Source organism: Phocoena sinus, chromosome 6 (assembly GCF_008692025.1).
Source record: "Phocoena sinus isolate mPhoSin1 chromosome 6, mPhoSin1.pri, whole genome shotgun sequence".
Classification (NCBI taxonomy): domain Eukaryota; kingdom Metazoa; phylum Chordata; class Mammalia; order Artiodactyla; family Phocoenidae; genus Phocoena; species Phocoena sinus.
Window position 1 is genome coordinate 43,439,749 of NC_045768.1, and position 22,527 is coordinate 43,462,275.

The 22,527-nt window shown below is 44.8% G+C and overlaps 1 protein-coding gene across 1 annotated transcript; it reads right to left on the reverse strand.

Moving 5' to 3' along the window:
• Nucleotides 1-19,634: 19,634 nt before the first annotated feature.
• On the reverse strand, nt 19,635-20,885 carry FOXB2 (forkhead box B2). Its single transcript, XM_032636165.1, has one exon. It carries the CDS (start codon nt 20,883-20,885, stop codon nt 19,635-19,637), a length of 1,251 nt encoding a protein of 416 aa, XP_032492056.1.
• Between the last annotated feature and the right edge of the window lie 1,642 nt (nt 20,886-22,527).

The window sequence follows — 22,527 nt, forward strand, 5'->3', positions numbered from 1 at the left end:
CTTTTAGGTCTTAGACTGGAGCATGAAGGAAGAAATTTCTTCAAAATTACTTACAAAATCGATGTTTTGTGGACAAAAGATGATAAAACCAAACTGGATGGTAAGTATTAAGGAATCTTGCGGTTTGGACAGACAATTTGCAGCTACCTGTTGGACTTCAGAATTTATTTCTGGGTAAATCCCTGGACCCACAGCAGCTCTCTCTGGTGATTACCAGCTTGATGTAGATCTGCTGGATCCCTTTCATTCACTCCTCGCCATAATTCTCCATTCTTTTCCACCCTGCTTCCCTCCCTGGGAGGCTAATCTCTGAGTCAGGGAAAACTGACTTCCTTGCCCAATCATTTCCTGTTGGGTTTGGCCAATGGGGAGCCTTCCGGGGAGATCAGAGGGAGAAAGGTGAGTTCAGGTATCTCTTTGTAAGGTGGCCTCAGGCTGGCTGTGCCCCTCCATCCAAGGTTGCTGCTCAACAGAAGTCTCTCCTCTGTGGTTCTAGTAACCACTTTCTTCCCTCAGGCCAAGGGGTGGTAACGTCTCCATTCCTACAAACCCCAGATTGATGTATTATTATTCCTTGTGGTTCACTTACACTTCCTTTATAAAGAAATTTAAATGTGTATTCTGTTTCCTACTGGACTTTCATTTGGCACCTGGGACATTACTAATGCATCCCCAAAGCATAGCAGTCAACTTTCTGCTTCTGTTTATTATCAAATGATGAACAAGGCCTTCTCTCCTATGAGCCTCATACAGAGACCCAGGATAAGGGCCAGAAATGGTGTAAACTAAGAAATGACATAAAGGGTGGAGCTCGGAGTGGAAATCAAAGATATGGTCAATGTATTCCTTGATAATAAAAACCAAAATGTTTACATTTTAGTGAGATCTGGTTTGATGTAGTTCATAAACATTCTGTTACTTTTTTCCATAGAATTTTAGAGCTGCAGTATAGACTTGTGGTTAGAACATGAAGTTGGGAGTTAGACTTTCTAGTTAAATCCTGATTCTGCCACTTACAAGCTATATGACTTTGGACAAGTTATTTAACCTTTCTGTCTCAGTTTCCTTGTCTGTTAAATGTGGGTAATACTATTACTTACATTCTAAGGATTTGTGAGGGTTAAAGTAGTTGGTATATGGAAGTGCTTAGAATAGCGCCCAATTCATAGTAAGTGCTCTGTAAATGTTAACAGTGATATTTAGAACCAGAATAAATCTTAAAGATTGTTTAGACTGACTCATCAGACAGAGAAATAAAGGAGTAGAGACCAAATCACTTGGCCATGGTCCCATAGCAAAGATTAATTTCAGGTTTATTCACTGATTCATTTGTGCAGCAAATGTTTATCTCACCAGGATACCTGAGATAACAAAAGCTGCATTAATCTGGCCAAGTCTATACAAATGGTTAGAGCCAGAGTGAGAACTAAGCAAACAACAGTAATAGCAACAAACATAACCACAAAGCAAAGCCTTGGATCCCACCTGTTCAGCTGTCTTTCCCCTCATCGTGCTACCCATGGTGTCACCTAGCTGTCAGAATGCCCACCTTGGATTTTAATCAACTAAGATCTAGCAACAAAAAACCCTCCAAGTAATTTATGCTCTAAGATTTCCCCCCGATATGCATTTCCTAAAAGTCTCAGACGGTATGTTTTGTGTGTGTGTGCACTAATTTCATCCTCTTTGGTCAAACCATCTACTTCTGGGAGTGCAGAAGTCCTGCTGGCTGGGGAGTTGTCTCTGCCACTGGGAAGGACAATATCTCAGTAAATCCTCATGTAACTGTGAAGACAGCTGTAAGCCCTTTAAATTCATAAGTGAAATTAAATCGCAGAATTCTGTAGGGTGGGTTTAATGCTACCCAAAGATTCCCTAAGTGCAAAGCTAATCCTTGGGTTAAAAAGTAACAAATCTAAATGCTCCATCCAAGATGGATGATTGCCCTGACTGCCAGGAAGAAGAGTTAGATGATATTTAATCAAATAATAAAACAAAATCTGTTGATAAGTAACGCTGGGTCAACATAGTACATGATGAAGTGTACAACTGAAGTAAATTTCCAGGGAATTTGTCTTTGAAACAATGCCTTAGAGGATAAAAAAAGCTTTATATTTTAAACCTACAGTCAATAATTTTAATAAAACTTGCTCAGCTTTAGGGAGAGAAATTGGTATATTTTTCATGGTCCTGCCTGAAGTCAAAAGTCTGGTGTCTGAATTGTCTGCAGGTGTTTTTCAACCAATCACTTCTTCTTGTGCCTCAGCTGTTTTATTATTAGAAATAATGTATAATCTCTGTGTGCTCTGCTTTTAACACACGCATACATAGTGGGGAGTTCGGGATAATTAACATTGAATCTGAGTTATAAAATGGAGTTTGTATTTTAGGAACACAACTATTGAGACAAATGAAGTACACCATCGCATGCTATGATTGGAAAGGATATTTACAGTTGTTTCGCGGGGGAAACACTACTTAGAATTCAAAACACTTTCTCCAGATACTCAGTAATGACAACAGTGGAAAATGGGGCTTTATGTTAACTTTTAAATGAGCAGATCTATATTACTTGAGCACATGTTATATATCCTATCGAAAATAAAATAGCCTTCTGCACAATTTTATGAAATAAAGTTTGTCTTATTTCTGAGAGACATCTGCTCTATGTCATATGATTTGAAAGGAGTCACCAGGTATTGTCACCAGAACTCCTGAATTACATTTAGTATCAAAACACACACACACACACACACACACACACACACACACTCACACACCCCTTCTTTAAATGTGGACACGTGAAGATCCTTATGAATTACAAATAGTAAAAACCTCTGTCTTTTCATTGAAGTATGGATCGACTTTTCCCTTTCCTTGTTGTTTCTTTGCATATCAATACTGAGGGGTGGATTCAAGGTTCTCAAACCCATAGCGATTGTTAAGGTCAGATATTCACCACCTCCCCCCGACTCCTTGTCTTTTAAGGGATGAGATCCTAAATGTTGGAAGGATCAAACTCTCCCTACCTTGTAATCCTCACTTCAAAAGTCAAATGAAGATTTCTCTTGTGATAGATTTGCATTTTCCTAACAAGGTAAAAGATCTCTATTGTTCACCCTAAATCAGGCTGTTAAGGACTCTTTCAAACACACTTATGGTTGTTCTACAGACTAGTCAGATTGTACGTATTTGGTCTAAATATTTGAGGACTCGTCTCAAATTCCAGGAATTAGCCATTTCTGGAAAATTGAGCTTCTTTTTTAGGCGACTCTTCTGAATCAGATTTCTGATTTGCTTATTCATATTATGTTAGTATCAAAAACTAAAAGAAAATTGTTTCAAGAGGAACCACTAGGACAAAGAACTAACATCTCCAATTGAGAATCTTTTGGTTTGTTTACTCCTGAGGTTTTCAACACAGGCTAGCTTCCATTCGCTTTGAGTGTGTCTTTAACTAAAGAGATGGAGACTGAGGGCAAGCGAAAGATCTCATTGGATATAAAATCATCTTGTCCTCAATTGACCCGAGGGATGTGTAACGGGACTTTTTTAGTTATTACTTTCTCTTCTGTTTTATTCTTTCCCGCCTCATGATTTTGAATGCCAGCTGCTTTAGTTGGAGTTCTACCTAGAACTCACTCTGAAGAACAGATCAAGACATGAAATCAGAAGTTATTTTGTCATTTCATGTAGTGGAAAATCTGAGTGAGGTGTATAGAAGCCCTCAACTAGTGAATGATTCACCTGTGTGGTAGACAGAATAATGGCTCCCCAAAACATCCACATTCTAATTCTCAGAACCTGTGAGTGTTAATTTATACGACAATAGGGATTTCGCAAATGTGAATAAATCAAGAATTTTAGATGGGGAGATTAACCTGGATTATCTTCAAGGCCCTAAATGTTACCATTAAGTGTGCTTATAAGAGAGAGACAGAGGAAGACTTTTTTTTTGGAATTTTATTTTATTTATTTTTTATACAGCAGGTTCTTATTAGTTATCTATTTTATACACATCAGCGTATACATGTCAATCCCAATCTCCCAATTCATCCCACCCCCACCCCCACCACTTTTCCCCCTTGGTGTCCATACATTTGTTCTCTACATCTGTGTCTATCTCTGCCTTGCAAACCAGTTCGTCTGTACCATTTTTCTAGATTCCACATAATATGCGTTAATATACAATATTTGTTTTTCTCTTTCTGACAGACAGAGGGAGATTTGACTGCGGAAGAGGATAAGATGATGTGATGATGGAAGCTGGCTTTGAAGTTGGAGGAAGGGGCCACAAGCCAAATACATGTGGATACTAGCAGCTGAAAAAGGCAAAGAAACAGATTCTGCACCCAGAGCTTCCAGAAGGAACCAAACCTGCCAATATCTTGACATTAGCCCTGTGAAACTGATTCCAGACTTCAGACCTCCAAAACTGCAAGAACAAAATTGATTTGTTTTAAACCACTAAGTTTGTGACAATTTGTTACAGCAGCAGTAGGAAACATATATCTGGCCTTCAGCATTTGGATTTGTGTCTATACAAATAATTTCGAACTTCTATTTTGGATTCTTATCCACACTGACTGTATATACAATATCACATTGTTACAAAAAATGAAATGGATATTTGGCTGTAGAGTTCTGAATCTTGGCTTTAGTATGAATCACGATATGATATACATATAGCCATCTAATTTAGAAATTTAGGAATCTCAATATTTTTGTTTTAAAAATGATAGTAATAGAGTGTAATGACTTTGGGATTCTTTTTAGTAGCTTTGTCAGTATCATATGTAAAAGAATGAGAGGCAAAATTTTGTAATTCCTCAATTTTTATTTTATTTAACTCAAGAAGCAAACTAGTTGTGGATGTCAAGTGTTTCATTTTTTCTAATAAATTTATTTATTTATTTTTGGCTGTGTTGGGTCTTCGTTTCTGTGCGAGGGCTTTCTCTAGTTGTGGCAAGCGGGGGCCACTCTTCATCGCAGTGCGCGGGCCTCTCACTGTCGCGGCCTCTCTTGCTGTGGAGCACAGGCTCCAGATACACAGGCTCAGTAGTTGTGGCTCACGGGCCCAGTTGCTCTGTGGCATGTGGGATCTTCCCGGACCAGGGCTCGAACCCGTGTCCGCTGCATTGGCAGGCAGACTCTCAACCACTGCGCCACCAGGGAAGCCCTCAAGTGTTTCATTTTTATCTTTCAAGGCATAGAGTGCTCAGTGTACTAGAAGTAATACTCAGTATGTGGAGGGGCAGGTAATCAGTCCTGGGACTGTGTTTTTCCGGTGAGATACTCTGAAAAACATTCAGCCTGAAAATCCCATTGAGCAGCTTAGAAAATTACAATTCAGCAGGCCCTTATATATCTGAGTTTCTAAGTCTGCCTGGAATCTTGTCTGTAAAAAGTGCTAAAAACCTGCTTATTGTTTTATGTCATAGAGATCTCAGGAATCTGATCTCTGAGGACTTGAACTCAGTGTTTATATATGTGCTATAGGCTCCATGGTGTCTACATGAGATCAAGGCCCAAACTTCTCCCATTTCCTATCCTATTTCCATGCCCGTAAAGGTTCTGTTTGCCTCTGAAATCCTCAGCGAGCCTAGAAGGGCAGCACCAACCTTCACTTAAGCACAGGATGGTAACTATTCACAGCATCTTCCTGTGGCCATCACCATCCTATGGTCATCACCACCATCTCCAATGCTAGTCTTTGTAGCACAGTTAGTTCACAAAGAGCTTTCATTTCCATGACCTCTTCAGAAGGAGAATTATTGGCGTTCGGAGCTGGATGGAGCATTTCATCTTGCAAAGACTTTGTGGAGAAATCAGGGCAGCATTATTATTCTCCTTGCACAATTCCCAGCACACCATGTGTTACGTAGTGAGCGTCTGATGAGTGTCTGTGGAACGAACATTTGTAAATAAGGAATCTACATTTCAGAGAAGTTCTATAGTTTTCCCAATATCTGACAGGCAGAAAGGGAACTGCAGACACTAGAATACTGGTCTCTCCATCTATTACATGAGAGACACCCCCCCCAAAAAAATAAAGTCATATATAAACCCATGGAAATGTCTCCATGATGTCGTAGTTGAATAAAAGTCAGAGAGAAGATCAAAGGCAATGATTCATCAAGTACATGTTCATTGGTCTTATCTCACTGCATGTGAAGAACAGAGAAAAAAGAAATAAAATTGATGAGGCACCAGCTTAAAAAAAAAAATCAACATCATAATATTGTCACTGGATGGTGATGGAAAAAACAGGAAAGGATTTAGCAGTGTCGCTATAGGTCATTTGTATTTTCTTTGTCCATTATTTTTCTCAGTGGGAAGTAGGAGTAAGAATTCCTCCCTTTGTGAAACTAAAGACAGTTTCCTTTTCTAGACTTTCATTTTCCTCACCAGTGGTTAATACACAGCCAACCCAAGTCGGGTTGATACATATGTAAATTCACGTCATTGTTCCTACTTGTAAAGGGAAAAGCTATTATCCATAAAACTTGGCAAGTGCTTTTTAAAATATCCCCAATCACTCACAGCAAGGTTTAAACTGCTAAGGACCAAGGGAGGCATCTCTGAATCTTGCGCTCTGTCGGAAACCCAATTCTGCAATCACAAAACAGCTGGGGCATTGGGTTGCCAATAATCAGTTGGAAAAACAGGGGGTGAAATTTAGGGTGTTATACAGAATGTTCCTTTGTTTCTACCAAAGATCTTAATTCAGATTGATTTAGCTTGATGAAGTTCCACAGTTCCAGGTGAAAGAAAGCTAAAGTTCACTGGTCTGCTACAACAAGCCAGTGAGGGAGAAATTATTTGCTTGGTTTTTAAGATGAGCAAACCGAGAAATAGAGAGGCTAAGGAACTTAACGGAGCAGCATAGCATTGGAGTTAAGAGTCGGGGCTTCAGTCTGAGTTCCACTTCTGACACAATCATTGAGTAAGCTGTGTGACCTTGGGAAGAAAGCTGACTCTGATCCTTTCTTTCTTTACAGATAAAATGAGGATAGGATTTTGGACTAGGACCTACTGCCCTCAAATGTTTTGAGGATTAATGTTAGACTATAACAATCAATTATTGTCATTAAAGTGATGAAGTGATAAATTTCAGAACTGGGGTTCAAAGCTCAAGCCCTTCTCATTGCACCATGTCACCCTTTGGACAATACTCCCCAAACCCAGAATTTCTCATAGTGAGATGTCTAAGATTAGAACTTTAAAATGATATTGTGCTCAACTTAAATCTGCTGTGGAGCAAGTTGCCTACCTAGAGTTGGGGTACCTGTTCTGTCTTAATCTGAGTGCTATCAATGGCTGTAAGTATATGGGATTAAAGGCCATCAGTCCCACATAATTTCATGTCACACAAGACATGAAATGGGTACCAGAAGATACAAATTGAGTTGTACAACAGAGAATCTACCCATCTCGTTAGGAAACAGCTTTGAAGGAGACCGGCAAAGGGTAATTTTGTTTGTAACACACACACACACACACACACACACACACACACACACACTTCTTGAGTCCATACTGTGTGAAAAACACCATGCAGTGAGGAATACAAAGATTTCAATACAGATAAAGTATACACTGTTCTACAGCTCATTTTGGCAGGAGAGCCAGTGACATGCCCAGTCCAAATCAAGGCGCACTGTGCCATGGATCTCATAATATGCTCTAAGAATAAGAAAGATTAATAACAGAGAGTAGAGGAGGGCAGAGGAAATCTTCTAAGACTTCTTGGAAAAAAGAAAGGAAACATTTGGTTCTGACAATGTATTAGGTACTTTAAGAGTTGGTTTTTACATTGGGTTTGAAGGAAAGATAAAATTCAGTAGTTGCATACAGAGAGAGAGGGGGGCTGGAGAGAAAGAGGTAAGGGAATGAATATGCCTGGGCTGCAGAGAGCAGTATGATTTATGTGGCAGAGAATTACTCATCATCCTGTAGAATTCACGTTTTCATAAGGACTTTTAATTACAGTTAATTTCAAGGTTTGCCTTCTTATCACGATATAGTTTAAGATTTCATTTTAAATAATGTTCAAATTGTTTTACAATTTTTCTTTTAGTATGCTTTTAATATTTTTGAAACCAGGAAAAGTTACTTGTAAGGAAATACCATATAATACCAAAATTAATTTTAAAGACAGGAAATTGTTTCTATAGATATGGTTTTAAAATCATCACACAGCTTTGAAAAGTTGTAAGAAATATTGCCTGGATCTAGTTTGTTTTTTAAATATTGTCTAAAACAATTTCCTCTTTTCCACTGGTCTGCTTTACTGAGTCATATTAATTTTTGAGTTTCTTCAATCTACCTCCAATTACTAAGAAACATTTCTCAGTTGGTTTTTGAAAATATGAATTTCAATTTTCAAAATACTTGATTTTATTTATTGGGTAAATTAAACCTAATTAGATAGGCATTATTTGTCCAGTTTAACAGATGTGAAAACTAAGAAACAGAGAAGTTAAGAAACTTTTCAAAGCAGTTTAACACTGGATAAGAGCTGGGTTTGAGCTTGCTCTGAGACTGGTGAATCCTGGCTCCGTCACAAACTAGCTAAATGACCTTGGCAAAGTAGCTGAATATCTATCTGTCTCTCTTGAAGTCATTTAAGCTAAGTAGAATTTAGTTATCTAAGTTTTTTTTTAAGCATTTAGGCATAGTCTACACATCTGAATATTCGATAAATCAGAATGGAGGTATGTATTAACCAAATTCTTTTTTCTCTTCAACTAATCTTTATTAGGAACTTAACTGTGAGCAGGTTTTACACTAGGGAGTAGAGATACAAAGATGAAAAAGATAGATACCTTTAGAAACTTTGAAAAAGTTTCCACAACTATTAATCTCAAACCAGCAAAATAATATGTAGTGGGTCAACTTGATCTCTGACATCATAATAAAACTTGCATGGACCCCATAATACACAAATATGTCTTGAGCTTCTTGAATACTGTCAAAACTACTGTTTCTAAATGAGTCTTTGTTGCCCTAATAGGAAACCACAGAGGTCCCTGAAGTGTATTTATTCTAACCTGCTATCTTTTGTGTGTGTGTGTGTGTGTGTGTGTGTGTGTGTGTGTCTTAAGGAGCTGGATATGAGCCAGGATCCCTCCAGTAGAGAGCTCTGACTTTTGTTCATTTGAGCCCGAGTTCTTACTCCCAACCTCCACTTTGCATGGTCTTGGGCAAGTTCCTTAAGACCCTGTGCCTCAGCTCTCTCATCTGTAACATGAGGATAAAAGAAACACCTAAGTTAAAGAGCTGTTGTGAAATTACATGAGATTCAGGATGTAAAGCATTTAGCTCATAGAAGCTAAATCAAAAAGCTCAGTGAATTCTAGCTTTTGTTATTGTAAATAGTTAAAAAGTTTTAATATCCTTGTGTTACATCCATGAGCAGAATTGTCAAAGTTAGAAAATTTGAAAAACACCCTATTTACCTTTGACTTATTTGATTAGTTGCTTTGTTCCCAGTGGTGAGGTGTTTTTTGGGTTTGTTTTGTTTCATCTTTTACCATTTTGCTTTCGAGTCTCCTACCTTCCCAGGGAGAATTGTGTCCTTTTTGTTCCTTGATTCTTAGAGGGTGGAGGCCAAAAGTGGTCTGGAGTAGCTTCAGCCTGGGGAATTAGCTCCTGAAGGTTCTGTGACACTGAGATTACAGAACCTAGCTGCAAAATGATGTAACTTTTCAAAACCATGTTGCAATAAAGTCATGCAGAAAGAACACTGTCATACTGCTATAAATGCATGCCACAACAGCTTTAAAGTAGTATATTGTATTATTTGCAAAGGTAAAGAAAAGTTTTAGTGTTTTTCTTGGTTGATATGTATTAGCATATCTATAGCTATACATTTGATCTTGTATTATCAGTTTGAATCTTAACATTCTCCTTCGTGCTCCCCTGCACTTACCTTGTACACACCTTTGTCAGAGGAGGCCATCTTCTGTTTTAGACTATCTGGTCCTTGAGGGCAGATGTATTGAAGTCCACTGAGAAGACAGAAACCACGCCAATTGTTTTTACGGACAAAATTTACTATAAGGAATAGTTAACTAGGTGTAAAGATGTTAACAAGTGAAAGGGTAAAAAAGCTCTGAGATATGACAGACTGTAGCAACTGCAGGAAGCAGCTACCACCCTTAGGGTGGTGAGTGCAAAGGGAAGAAGTTGGAATTATTAACACTTAGACCCTTGGAGGTGATCCCCACGGAGCTAAAGCTCAGAACCTTCGGGCGAGCCTGCTGCCTGCTCGTGGTCCTGCTGCCTCTGAGACGGAGTGTGATAAGTCTGGCTCTTCAAGTGTTGAAAAGACTTCCAACTGATTCAGCTGCTGCTACAGGAAGGAAATGCAGGGTGAAGCAACTTTGCCTTCGTGATGCTTCCAGGAATTCCCAAGCAGAAAGAAAGCCCTAGAGGGAAAAAAACAGGAAGGAGCAAATCCCTTCTTCTGTATCCACATTTGCTAACTCCCACTGGAGACCCCATATTACCAGATCCAATATAAAGCCAGCTGGCAAAGCAGAAATGGGGTTTGCAAAGTCTCAGCCCCAGCACCTGAGAGCAGAGTAGGAAGGATGGGTTTGGAGATGAGAAATAATAGCTTAGTAATTGGTGTAGGCAACAAGTAGGCAACTTGTCTTATTGTCAGCCCCTGGCATAGTTTCTGAACTACCGTACTGAATAAAAGCTTGTGGAATGGATATGTGTATAGTTAGATTTTAAAATGATTTTAATAGCTAACATCTTAGTTCCGCTTATAAAAGTAGCTGTCTTCATATAGGAAAATAACGTGATAGGCCACTTTCATAGTAGAAAGTGAGGTCCCAATGGCTACAGTCTGGAAAGAGAGAAACAAAGAATTAAACCATCCTTCATAAGGAGTTAGCAGATATTGGGGTGGAGTAGGGTGAGGGGTAAAGTAAGCAGCTGGAGAGGAGAGGGAAGATCAAACAGTCAAAGAAGAAAGTCAAGGCCACGCAAACTAAGAAGGTTAGATGGGATGGTGAAAGGGAACCAGTGAGAAATTCCTGGTAGAGAGATGATAGAATGACTTTTAGAAATGATAAATATTTGAATTCAAGTTTTAAGACTATGAATTTAAAGTAAACTCAAATCTTCAAGACATTGACATTTGCTACTCACACTAGTTTACATCTGGAGTATATGCAAATAAAAAGGCAGGTTTTTTTTGGACATTGAGATGATCCATAAATTTAAACAAGTCTCTGGAAGCTGGAGTTATAAGTCAGAGACAACTAGGAGCAACGAAGCCTCTATACATTGTTTGCCACTGACTAAAATTCCCCAGAGAGACTGGGGTGTGAGTCTATCACAGTACCTGGGATGAGGCTATAGAAAATTTCATAAACTCTCAAAGATCAGAGGGGACCCTAGCTCCTATCCCGGCAACATTTGTGTTGTTATAATGTACACTATTTAATGTTTGCCCTGAAGAACAAAATATTTTCATAAATATTTGGCTACATGGCTCCATTCTTAAGTAAAGTGGGAGTTTACTGAGTCGATGCATCCTCTGTACACCTGCATGAGCTCCAGTCACCAAGTCGCAGATCTGAGCCTGCGTAGATTTAAACTCAGAATAAAACTACCTCCCCTATATAAAATAGCAGATATAAAAATCCCTCAGTATAACGTGTATAGCGTCATGTAGGAGTGTGATAGGCCGACATCATGGCACTGCAGTAAGGTAATAGCTTTTTTTTTTTTTTTTTTTCGGTACGCGGGCCTCTCACTGTGTGGCCTCTCCCGTTGCGGAGCACAGCCTCCGGAAGCGCAGGCTCAGCGGCTATGGCTCACGGGCCCAGCCGCTCCACGGAATGTGGGATCTTCCCGGACCGGGGCACGAACCCGCGTCCCCTGCATCGGCAGGCGGACTCTCAACCACTGCGCCACCAGGGAAGCCCAGTAATAGTTTCTTAAGCCCATTGATTAAAATGCTTTTGGGAAGAGATTGGATTATGATGAGAAGGTGGAAGTGGGAAGAGCACTGAACTGACTTCTAGGTCTAATTTTCAATCATTCGCTTTTCAAGTACTGCTGTCTCAGTCACCTTCTTAAGGAAGTAAATTTGCTGCTGCTTTCTGACCCAACTTTTCTGTCTTCAGGTGACTTATAAAGGGGAGTGCTCCAGCTCTGGAGGCACATGGAGTTTTTCTGTTTCTCCTGTGCATTAATATATGTTATTATTATACTATATAGACAAGGGGATGGGTAAGTGTGATAGGCACCCATGAGTTTTTGAGAGAAAGGGGATAGAGATCGTAATGGCTCTTCTATAATGTTCATAGTTATTTGGGTATTTCTGATTGACTGAGATGACTGCAACTGGGGTATTGATAAACTGATGAGAAAGGATCTCTTTTCTTGCAGAACTTCTCAAGGCGCCCAGCAACATCAGCATCACCTGGGAGGTTGTTAGAAATGTGCAATCTCGGGCCCACTTCACACCTGCTGAATCAGAATCTTTGGAGATGGGGGCCCAGCAGAGAGTGTTTGATAAACCTCTCCAGGTGATTCACATGAAGTTTTGAGGTGCAATGTTAGCAGATGAATTCAACTTTTCATATTTTTTCTTTGTAAGGCAGGAGTAAGCAGGCTCAGGTCAGCCTGGGGTCCCCGGCAGGGAAGACGAGAAGGAATTTTCTAGAAATAACTGGAATTAAGGTTCAAAATTTTTGCATATTAGAGAAATAGGATGTTATTTTGTTCTCGACACTGGCAAAGCAGATATATTTGATTCTCTGGTTCTTGGGTGAAAATTTCAGTCTTATAATTTCAAGAATTTTAGTTCTCCAGTGCAAGGTATTAAAAAAACTCAAGTCTCGATGATCTGTGGTCATTTTTAGAGGTTATCAAGCTTCTAGCATAAAAGTTGAGACATGTTTAATCATCTGAAAACATGCATATTCTGAGTAGTTACATGCTTTTGCATTTTTGGGGGGAAAATAAACTATTTCAAGGTAGATAGGGAAGACACAATACAGCTTTACTCAAACCAGTATACAGTATCTAAACCTTTTCCCTTGAAAACATTGTCACTACACAAAAAAAGGATTTGCCAACTAGGAAAAAGAAAAATTATATTACTATTTTGGAAAACTAGATGTTATTTTTTCATTTAGAAGGAAATGCCTAAGCTTGTAGATTATACTTACTTCGTGTTCATTATCTGCCTAGTTTCAAAAAAAGTTCAAGGCTACTACAAAAGTTCACGAAATGCAAAAGATAGAGAGGAAGCTATTTAAAAAGGTAATAAAATTATGTGAGATTTATTCTTTAGCCAGCCCCCTTTGTAATTTTAACGCTTCCACCTTTCCCATTCCAGCATTATGGGACAGCAAGTCTCTGAAAGTTCCCCAAAAGTCAATGCTTCAAGTGACAGCCTCCTTTTCCTCCCACCAGAAGGGTCTGCTGCTATGGGCTCTTGTCAAAGCCACAGCAGGAGGGTGGCAAGGTGTGTGAGGTTCCTTGTCTTTGCTGCTCTTTGCTTTTAAAGTATATGTCCTCAGCTAGTTTTTCTCTCCTTCCCCTCCCCCCACTTAAGGTACTACGTTTAAAAATAATAATTCATATTGTTGAAATGCCAGTTATACTGGCTGGACAGATTTGAGTAATCCTCTCCATGGTTATAAAAGTAAAGTGTGATCGGTGTATGTAGACAATCTAAAACAGTCTCAGACATATGGGGAACAAGAAAAAAATGACTTAGGATTTCACCAATCTAAAGGTATCACGGTTAATATTTGGTGTAGTCTCTTCTAGTACATGTTCAGTGACATTAGTGGGTTGGGCTTATTCCCGCAATAGGATTTCATAAACATTTTCTATATGAGTTTAATTTCATAAGCATTATTTGTAATGATATTCCACAGCAAGCAAATAGCATCATTTATTTAAACATTTCCCTATGGGGATTTAGGTTAATCCCTATAAAACAAATTGCAGCAAAGTTAATGTCACAAAATCCTCACCTAGGTTGAATTCTTCAGCAGACTAAAGCTTCATCCTCTTAGGCAATAAATGGAGCTGCAAGTTAGTTATACAATGTCCTGTCCTCTCTCGCTAAGAAAAATGCTAAGACAAGAGGAATATTGCTTTCAAGACAAAACGACTTCAGTCAAGTAGTTATAGTCACATACATTGAAACAGTTGATCTATAATTTCCTGAGAGAAAACCAGAGCAGTACTATGTTAAAAATTGTAAATTTTTTTGCTTTGTCAATATTAGATGCACACATTTGTCTCTCTCTCTCTCTCTCTCTCCCCTTCCTTCCTCCCTTCCTTCCCTCTTTCCCTCTCTCCCTCTCCCCTTTCCTCATTCCCTCTGTCCCACCTTCCTTCCTTCCTTTTCTCATCTGTGTATTTCAATGTTGTGAATTCTTTTTGGAATGAATCTAGTTCAGCTGTGCCTGGACTACAGCTCTCCAGCTCCTTACTAAGCATCCGTTCTCAGTAACAGTAAAACCATGCTGTCTACGAAGTTGCTGACAGGACTGGAAGTGGCTCAGATGGGAAAGCCTATTCCAAAGCACTTTTAAATGATGCTGCCATAATGAGATCTGTGACTTACAAGCAAATCCTGGGTGTCTCGTGCACACAAAAGACCTGCTCCTTGTGGTAGGCAAGAACTATTTGGCTCAAACTAAACATAACCAAAATATCTTCCAAGAAATACTCTTTTAAAAATATTTTTATGGATTGCTGTCAGCTTTTTTAAATTTTTTGATAATTTTATAAAATCCTTTCTTAATATGGCATTCTCAGCATGGCTCTTCAGTTTAGAGAAATGTTACTATAATATGACTACAGTTCTCAGAGGCTTTATTGTTTGCTTAATGATATATGTGCATATCATGTGACTGCTTGTAGATCATATGAATATATTATGGCTTAAAACTCAGAATTTCAATTTCATGGACTATGCTAAAATTCAATAAAACTACATTTGAATGCAAGGGGGAAAGAGCAACATGTGTCTTGAGTTTTCCTGAAAATACACAGAGGATAGTTAAGGGGAAAAGTGCTTGGGACAGAGTACATCTGGAGTTTTGCCAAACTCATAGCATTTAAACAATGGCTTAAGACTGAATTCAAATCCCAAGCAAATCTCTTCAATCTCCCCCAAAGAGTATAAGTTAGCATTTCAGCTTTTAAAGATAAAGTTAATGAAAATACTTTCAGTGAACAAAATGAAAATGTTGGACTTGGAGAAACAGTTTTGCCCTTTGGAATTCAAGGACTTCCCACCTCCACTTGGATTCCCACTCTGCCTTTTCACCCACAAAGAAGTTATCACTGGCTTTTGAAACCATTTCTTTAGTTTCTCATTTTCAACATCTACGCCACCCTGCCCCACACCCCATGCAGAATCACATGTGAATTAGTGTTAGTCTGAGGAGTGCTAACACTGCTTCGAACCCTTGCCATATCAGCCAAACCTAAACACGACCCCAAACTGTCCTTTCTGCCCATCTCATAGTCAGGTACAATGAAGAATGAGAACTCTTACCAACGGAGGAGTCAAATCCCACTGCAATTTACAAGGATCTCTGTATAATTTTGTGCATCTCAGAAGTGGCAGTTTTGTCAGGTGAATGGAATTTCAGGGGAACTAGTGGCTTTGGTGGTCAATGTTTCTTTTCCTAAGGCATTCTGTTTCTGTCCTCTTCTGCAGTCTTGCTGTACTATTGCCAAGCAGGCAAGTGTCACCTTTGAGTCCCAGAGGGAGATGTGTTGATCAGCTTTCCAAACCCCCCGATGCAAAGACGCTTGGAGTTCCGCAGTGCCACTTCCAGCTAACTGGCTCTGATTCTGACGGATGCAACCAGCCCTCCCCGCCCTGGCTGGACTAATGCCAGTCTACTTAAGGAGATAATTGACCACAAGCCAGCCTGACTGACAGGCTTCCTAAGTGCCAGATGCCAACTGTGCCAATTTTGGCCTTTGCAGGAGGGCCTGTTCTCCTAGGCACCACAGCTAAAATAGCTTCGTTCTCCCTCGACCCTCAGCTCTCTTCTCATCTTCCCAAGGGAATGTAATCAAGTAGATCATTCCAAGTTGTTTTCCTTTTTCGTTTATTTTAAGGGCAGCTACATGAAAATCTTTCTCCCTCCTCTTTGCCTCTCCCCATGTTTCTCAAGGTTTTGTGCATTCAATTAAGTAGGGGACAAGCTAAACAACTACAGTGTTTTGTATCATCCTGGAAACCAGGAGCATAATTTCAGGTTATCTCCACCAGTACTTAGCAAACCAAGAGTGATTTTATTAATCTTGTGAACAGAGATGATCATACATTTACAAGTGCCTCTATTTCTACCTCACTTATGTCCAGAACTTACTTTTTCTCTATTCCAACATGTAGCTAGAGAGAGAATACCTGTGAGATCATATGAGACCACCACTCAGTTGAGAGTTAGATTGCAGATCCATCTTAGTTAAGAGGGGGTCTTCAGGGCTCTGTCAGTATTGGGGGTTTAACTGGGACCTCCCTTAGGATCAGCACTTTGACAGAAAGCTCCTCCCCCCTTGTATATTTACATGAATTCCCTTGTTCTCCAACTTCAATGCCATGCATAGCTCCCGTTGGGTACCAGGGTCTCCTCTTGGATGAAAACTTGAGTAGAATCATCTCTGAGCTCACTCTGCTTTCCCTTCTCCTTTCTCTCTCTCCTTACAGTAAAAACAAAACACAACAACCATGCTTTCCCCACAGAGGTCGGAGGGGTTCCAGGGAGTTGGTGTGAGGCTGGGTTGCTAAGAGGGTCTGAGGAATGCGGAAGGTCAATTACTCATCCTTCTCTGCCGAGTTGGCCCACAGGCTCCTCTCTTCTCGGGAGGGGCTGTCACTTAAGCCAGTCCCCTGGGTGCTGGACGACACTTTGCACTGTGCCCCTCTCCCGGAAGTGGGACAATGGGCACCGCTAAAAAGCACACTGGCCCTTTCGGGGCGGGTGGATAAAGAAGAAGAGATGTGATGTTCTTTTGAAGAAACAACTGAGATCCAGCGACTGCCCTTCTTCAGGCCCTGTGACTTGCTGCGCCTGAACTAGGGGTCCCAGCCTGGGGCTTTCAGGCCCCAACTCACCCAGAGGTGGGCAAAGCAGCCAGGCTCCCAAGTCACCCCAAATCTATGATCCCCATGCCAGTGGCTCCCCTTTTCTCTCTTTCAACAGCCTCAGACTAGTGTAAAGGAAAACCCTGCAGGGAACCTTGCAAAGTCTCAAGCTGAGAGATAGGAGACACTGGAGTTGTTTGTGCCTCCAAGGAGGCAGTGACCTCAACTGAGACTTGTCTCCCAGGCGAGGACGAAACTTAGCTGCACGCTGCAATGGGACTTGTAAATAAGGGGTGCGTGGAAATTCTTATTTTTAAGAAGTAACCCAAATCCCCTCAGTGTCATTACTATGATCAGGTCACCTCGTTGGTCCTTTATTTTCTTCTGATGAAAGGTTAGAGGAGGCTTCTGTCCGGCCTGGCTGGGCACAGTGAAGCTGGTTTAAGATGGACCCCTGTTCGAGGTGCCCCGCCACCTTCCCGCGCAGCACCACAGGGTCTGCAGCTCGCAGGCCCTCTCCAAGGAGCACGTGTTGTGGCGCTGCCGTTTCTCCAGGGCCCAGCGCTCTCTGCCTCCAGGCCCCAGGCTGCCGAGGATGCGCAACAGGTCCCCTAGGCCGCCGCGGCTGGGCGCGCGCTTCTTGGGAATGTGGGCCTCGGCGGCAGTGGCGGAGTCCGGGCGCCCTCTTCCCCGCCCCGCATACTTAATGGGGCGCCGCCAGCCCCCACCCACTGGCACCGGGACCCGGGCCATAGCCCGCTCTCAGAAAAGGGAAAGGGTGTTGGGGGCTGGTGATGGTTATTGCTAATAAACCTCATGTAGGAACAGAAAAAATTCACTGTGGCGGGTTTTTGCTAATCCAGTCTCTCGCACTGAGGTGGACTAGAGCTCAGCTAGGAAAGCAGCGGAAGAACGGGCAAAACAGATACAGATATTGAACCAACTGACAAAAGGAGCCACGGAGGAGGAAACCTGTCCAGCTGCCGCTTCGCCTGTGAACTCACCCTCTTTCATGCTCAGAAGTTGAAAAAGAAGGGGAGGAAGAGGATTTGCCAAGTCCCCAGACTTTCCCCCAGTGGGCACTCAAACCGCGGCCTCGTCTCTTGAGAAGCGAAACACCTTCACACCGCCACATCCAGAGAGAAGCTTTAATGGAGAACACCGCGTACAACACAGGCAGACATGAACTTGGCACAAAGTCACAACCCGAACGCGGCGCGGACAAAGGCCAGAGGTGACTCGGGGCAAAGGACAGCTGCCTTCTCCCTACCCGCTCCCCATTCGTTCCCAAAAGTTTGTTGCGAGTAAAGTGCTATTCCTGGGTCTCAAAAACGGGGAAGAGCAACAGCGGCAAAGCAAGTTTCTTTTCCAATCAGGATCTGAAACTGAGGAGTTCGCCTGAAAGAAGAACGCGCCCAAACAGCACACGGAATACCAAATCGAAGGCAGCGCGCAAAGGTGACCGGTCATCCTCACGCATCTGTCCCGAGGAGGCTGGAAGGCAACGGCCACAAAACGCTCCTGGAAACGTTAAGAGCAATATTGTCGGGTGACGTGGCAGGTTTTTCTTGCATTTTTGAGTTAGGGGAACAAAATCCCGTGATGCAAATGATTAAAAAAAAATCCCAAATGTAACGGATCATGGGAATTCACATTGTCTGGGGGCTCCTCAACGGCCTCATCCGATTGATTCACAAAAGAATTGCAGGTAGAAAGTCTCCTTTAATGTCTCTCTTTGGTTATGTTTCCCGAACTTACTTTTGGAATCTGGGGCTTTGCGCTTTAAGCTGCTGCCATTCTCTTTTGTGCAAACTAATTGCTTTAGCCGTTCCTTCTATCCTTCTCGACCCTCGGGTCAGAGCCAAGAAACTTAACTGTTTCCCAAGATCCTTCGTGAGGTTCCCACTGCCCCCAAAGAGGCTTTATTCATGCTACCGTGTCCTTGTCCATTTCACCGACCAGGAAAATAACGCTATCAAATGCTCCCTCTTTTCCTTCTTAAATAAAACGAGATTTCCTTAGTGAATAGCAGTTTTGTCTAGAATGTTCACGAGAGGCGACATTGTTCACGAGAGGTTGAGACCCGCGGGAAGAAACTTGGTGGCTGAGGTCTGTTTCATCGTCACTCTCTGTTGGATTTCTCCCAGGGAGGTTTAGTCCTGCCATCTTCTGCTCCCGGGAGTAAGAATAGAAATCCAATTCCTATATGCCAGCGAATGAGGCTTCCCCAAACTCGTTCGTTCCCTCCCCCCATAACTTATGGATTTATAATTTTAATTACAATAGAAACTCTTACCTGAAAATTGGCTTTCATTATTCTGATTGTACAACATAGTATAAACACAGACACCAGAAGTGTTATATTTATTCAGACCACTGGAGAATCCACTTTCGGGTTTGTTTAAATACCTTCCTTTCCCGCAAAGGCTGGGGCTCGCCAGCTCTACCCGACCTGGTCAGGGCGCCCTCGCCCTCTCCGGCAGTCCAGGGCCAGGCGAGTCTCCATGAGTTCGTCTCTTCCAGCCCGCTGGGTACCCTAAGAATGCACCAGCACCGAGTGCAGAGAGCCGCCTTTGCTCTCGGCCGCACTCGGGGCGGTGGGCTCCATCAGAGAGACGGCGGGTGAGGCGGCAGCCGCCGGGCACACGGTAGACGGTGCCGGCGGCTGCTGCGCGGCCGCGGGGACAGCGAGCGCTGCGGGCAGCGCGGCCACCGGTGGCAGCGCAGGAGTCGGCTTGATGGGCACGGGCACCGCAGGCAGGCTCTGGCTTGCCGAGTGGCACAGGGCCTTGACCGGTACACCGAAGGCCCCATACTCCGGGCCCATGGGGACCCCCGCGGCGGCCGCGGCCGCGGCCACTGAATCCATGACGCCGACGTGCGGCCACACGGAGCTGACGACGTTGCCGAGCTGGCCCGGCACGGGATAACCCAGGTGGTGCATGACGGAAGCCAAGGGCAGCCCGCCGGCCTGCAGCACGCCCTTGTAGTCCCGGCCTATGATGTTTTCGATGGCGAACGGGTGCTTGAAGCCCGACGTGGACGCAGCGGCGGCGGCGGCAGCAGCGGCGGCGGCCGAGCCCAGCCCGTAGGGTGGGAACTGTGACAGGCGCCCCACGCTGCCCACGGCCGCCGCCGCCGCCGCCGCCGCCGCCGCCGCTACGGCCGCCGCCTCCTGCATCTTGCCGGGGTGAGACGGCTGCGGCGGCTGCTGCGGTGGCTGCGACGCGAGGTGCGGCGGCGGCTGCGGAGCCGGAGGCGGCTGCTGGTGGAAATAATGCACCATGTGCGGCGGCGGCGGCGGCTGGGGCGGCGGCGGCTGAGGCGGCTGGTGGTGATGGTGGTGGTGCGCGGCAGCGTGATGGTGGTGGTGCGGGTGCAGGTGCCCTCCGGGGCCAGCGCCTGGCGCGCCCTTGGCGCTTCCCGCGTGCAGGTGAGTGTGGTCAGCGCGCAGCACCTTGAAGCGCTTTCGGCGCCTCAGGAAGCTGCCGTTTTCGAACATGTCGCCGCAGTCGGGATGCAATGCCCAGAAGCTGCCCTTGCCGGGCTGGTCGGGCCGCCGCGGGATCTTGATGAAGCAGTCGTTGAAGGAGAGGTTGTGCCGGAGGCTATTCTGCCAACGCTGCGTGTGCTCGCGGTAGTAGGGGAAGCGCTCCATGATGAACTTATAGATGTCGCTCAGAGGCAGCATCTTCTCGGCCGAGTGCTGGATGGCCATCGCGGTCAGCGAGATGTAAGAGTAGGGCGGCTTTTGGTCGCTGTACGAACTCTTCCCCGGCCGCGGCATCGCCCCTGGCGCCTCCACCTCCCTCTGGCTCACAGTGGACCGCAGCGTCGCTCGGCACCCCGCTCCCGGGGCCTGGTTGTCTCCACTAACCCCCACTCCGCCCTCCCGGACCCGCCACCCCGCCCTCTTTCCCCCCCAGACCCTCTCGCCGTTTCTCTCCCGCCTTCTCTCAGTGGCCTGCGGTCTCCGCGCTTGGCCTCTTGACCCAGTTTAGCAATTCGACGCTCGCAACTTCTGGCCCCGACGGTCGCCGACTGGCGCGCACAGTCGCGGGCGGGGCGAGCCAGCTTCACCGCCACCCTCTCGGCGTCTTCCCGCGGGTGGCCAGAGGCTGAGCGTGGGAGCTGGCGGAGAAGGAGTGGGGAGGGCCCTGTTCCCTTCCGGCCTCCTCTTTGCTTTTTCTCGGTCCGAAGCGCAGGCCAAGAGAGCTGGAAGGAAGGACTGGGCAGTCAGGACTCTAGCCCTTTAAATCGAGTTGGCGCTCGTTGTCCAGGAGGCCGGGGGCGGCGGGAGTTAACAGAGCCTTGAGCGCTGCCCCTTGACCAGCCACTTAGTCCGCTGTGGAGTTCTCGTGTTCCTGGAGGGGAGAGGCGAGGTAAGGAGAAGGAAGCTCGGCTCCAGCAGCCCGCGTCTCCCTTTTCTCCGGCGGCTCGCAGCGGAGACTGGGCTAGAGCTGTAGGCGGTCGCCTGGGGGGAAAAAGTTTAGTGGTTTCTGCTGCGGCGGCGCCTGCGGGCTCTGCCGAGGGGCGGGGGCTCTGGACGCGGGGCGCGAGCGGAAGGGGCGTCTGCGAACGCCGGGAAGGCGCGGGCCTGGCCTGTGGCGGCTCCGCCGTCCGCGCCGCAGCGGCTGCCGCTCTCCCGGGCCCGTCTGGAGCTGGAGAGGCGGCGGCGGCTGTGGCAGCGACGCGCTCTCCTGGCTGCGTTTTGTAATGGTCCCGGAGACGCCGAGACCCCCGCAGCTCGCGCTTCGAGACTATCACATGACCGAGGCTGAGGGACTCCGCCGCCGCGTCTCTTGCTGAAGAAGGGGCGAGAAGACGCCGTGCCTCGCCCCCGCCCCCTCCTCCATCTCGGCGCGGGCGCCCCCACCCCCAGCATTTACCACCCGCTCCGCAGCCCCCAGCCGCGGCCGAGTGGGGCGGGGGGCGCAGGCTGTTCTCAGGGAGGGGCACGGCGCCCGGTGCGGTCCCCGCCGCTGCACCCCACCCGGGTCGCGACGCACGGCAGAGGGGGACAGGAGACTGCTTTCTCGCTCCTCTCGTGCTTCTCCCGCCTGTCCTCGCCCTTTCAGTCGTCCCTCTTCCCACCTACGAGCTCTGGGCTTCTCTGTCCTTACACTGCTTTCCTCCTGGACTAGCCACTCTGGGCCAAGTTCGCAGCAGCGTGGCCTCAAGGTCTCTTCTCTTCAAGAAATCCCAAAGGCCGGAGAGTTGGAGGGAAAAGCTAAAGCGGAGGAGACCCAGGGCCGTTTTCGCTAAATGTCAACTTCATCACAGTTTTCTTGCGCGCCAATTGAGTGTCAGGCCCAATGATAGGCGCCTGATACAGGGAGGTCTGGGACAGCTCTCTGCGCTCCAGACCGCAGTCTAGTGGGAGAGACTGACAGTAACCGGGAAATTTGGATAAATACTAAGTGCTTGGT

Excerpts from the sequence above, each read along its gene's own strand:
- FOXB2 (XM_032636165.1), bottom strand. The coding sequence starts at position 20,885 with ATGCCGCGGCCGGGGAAGAGTTCGTACAGCGACCAAAAGCCGCCCTAC.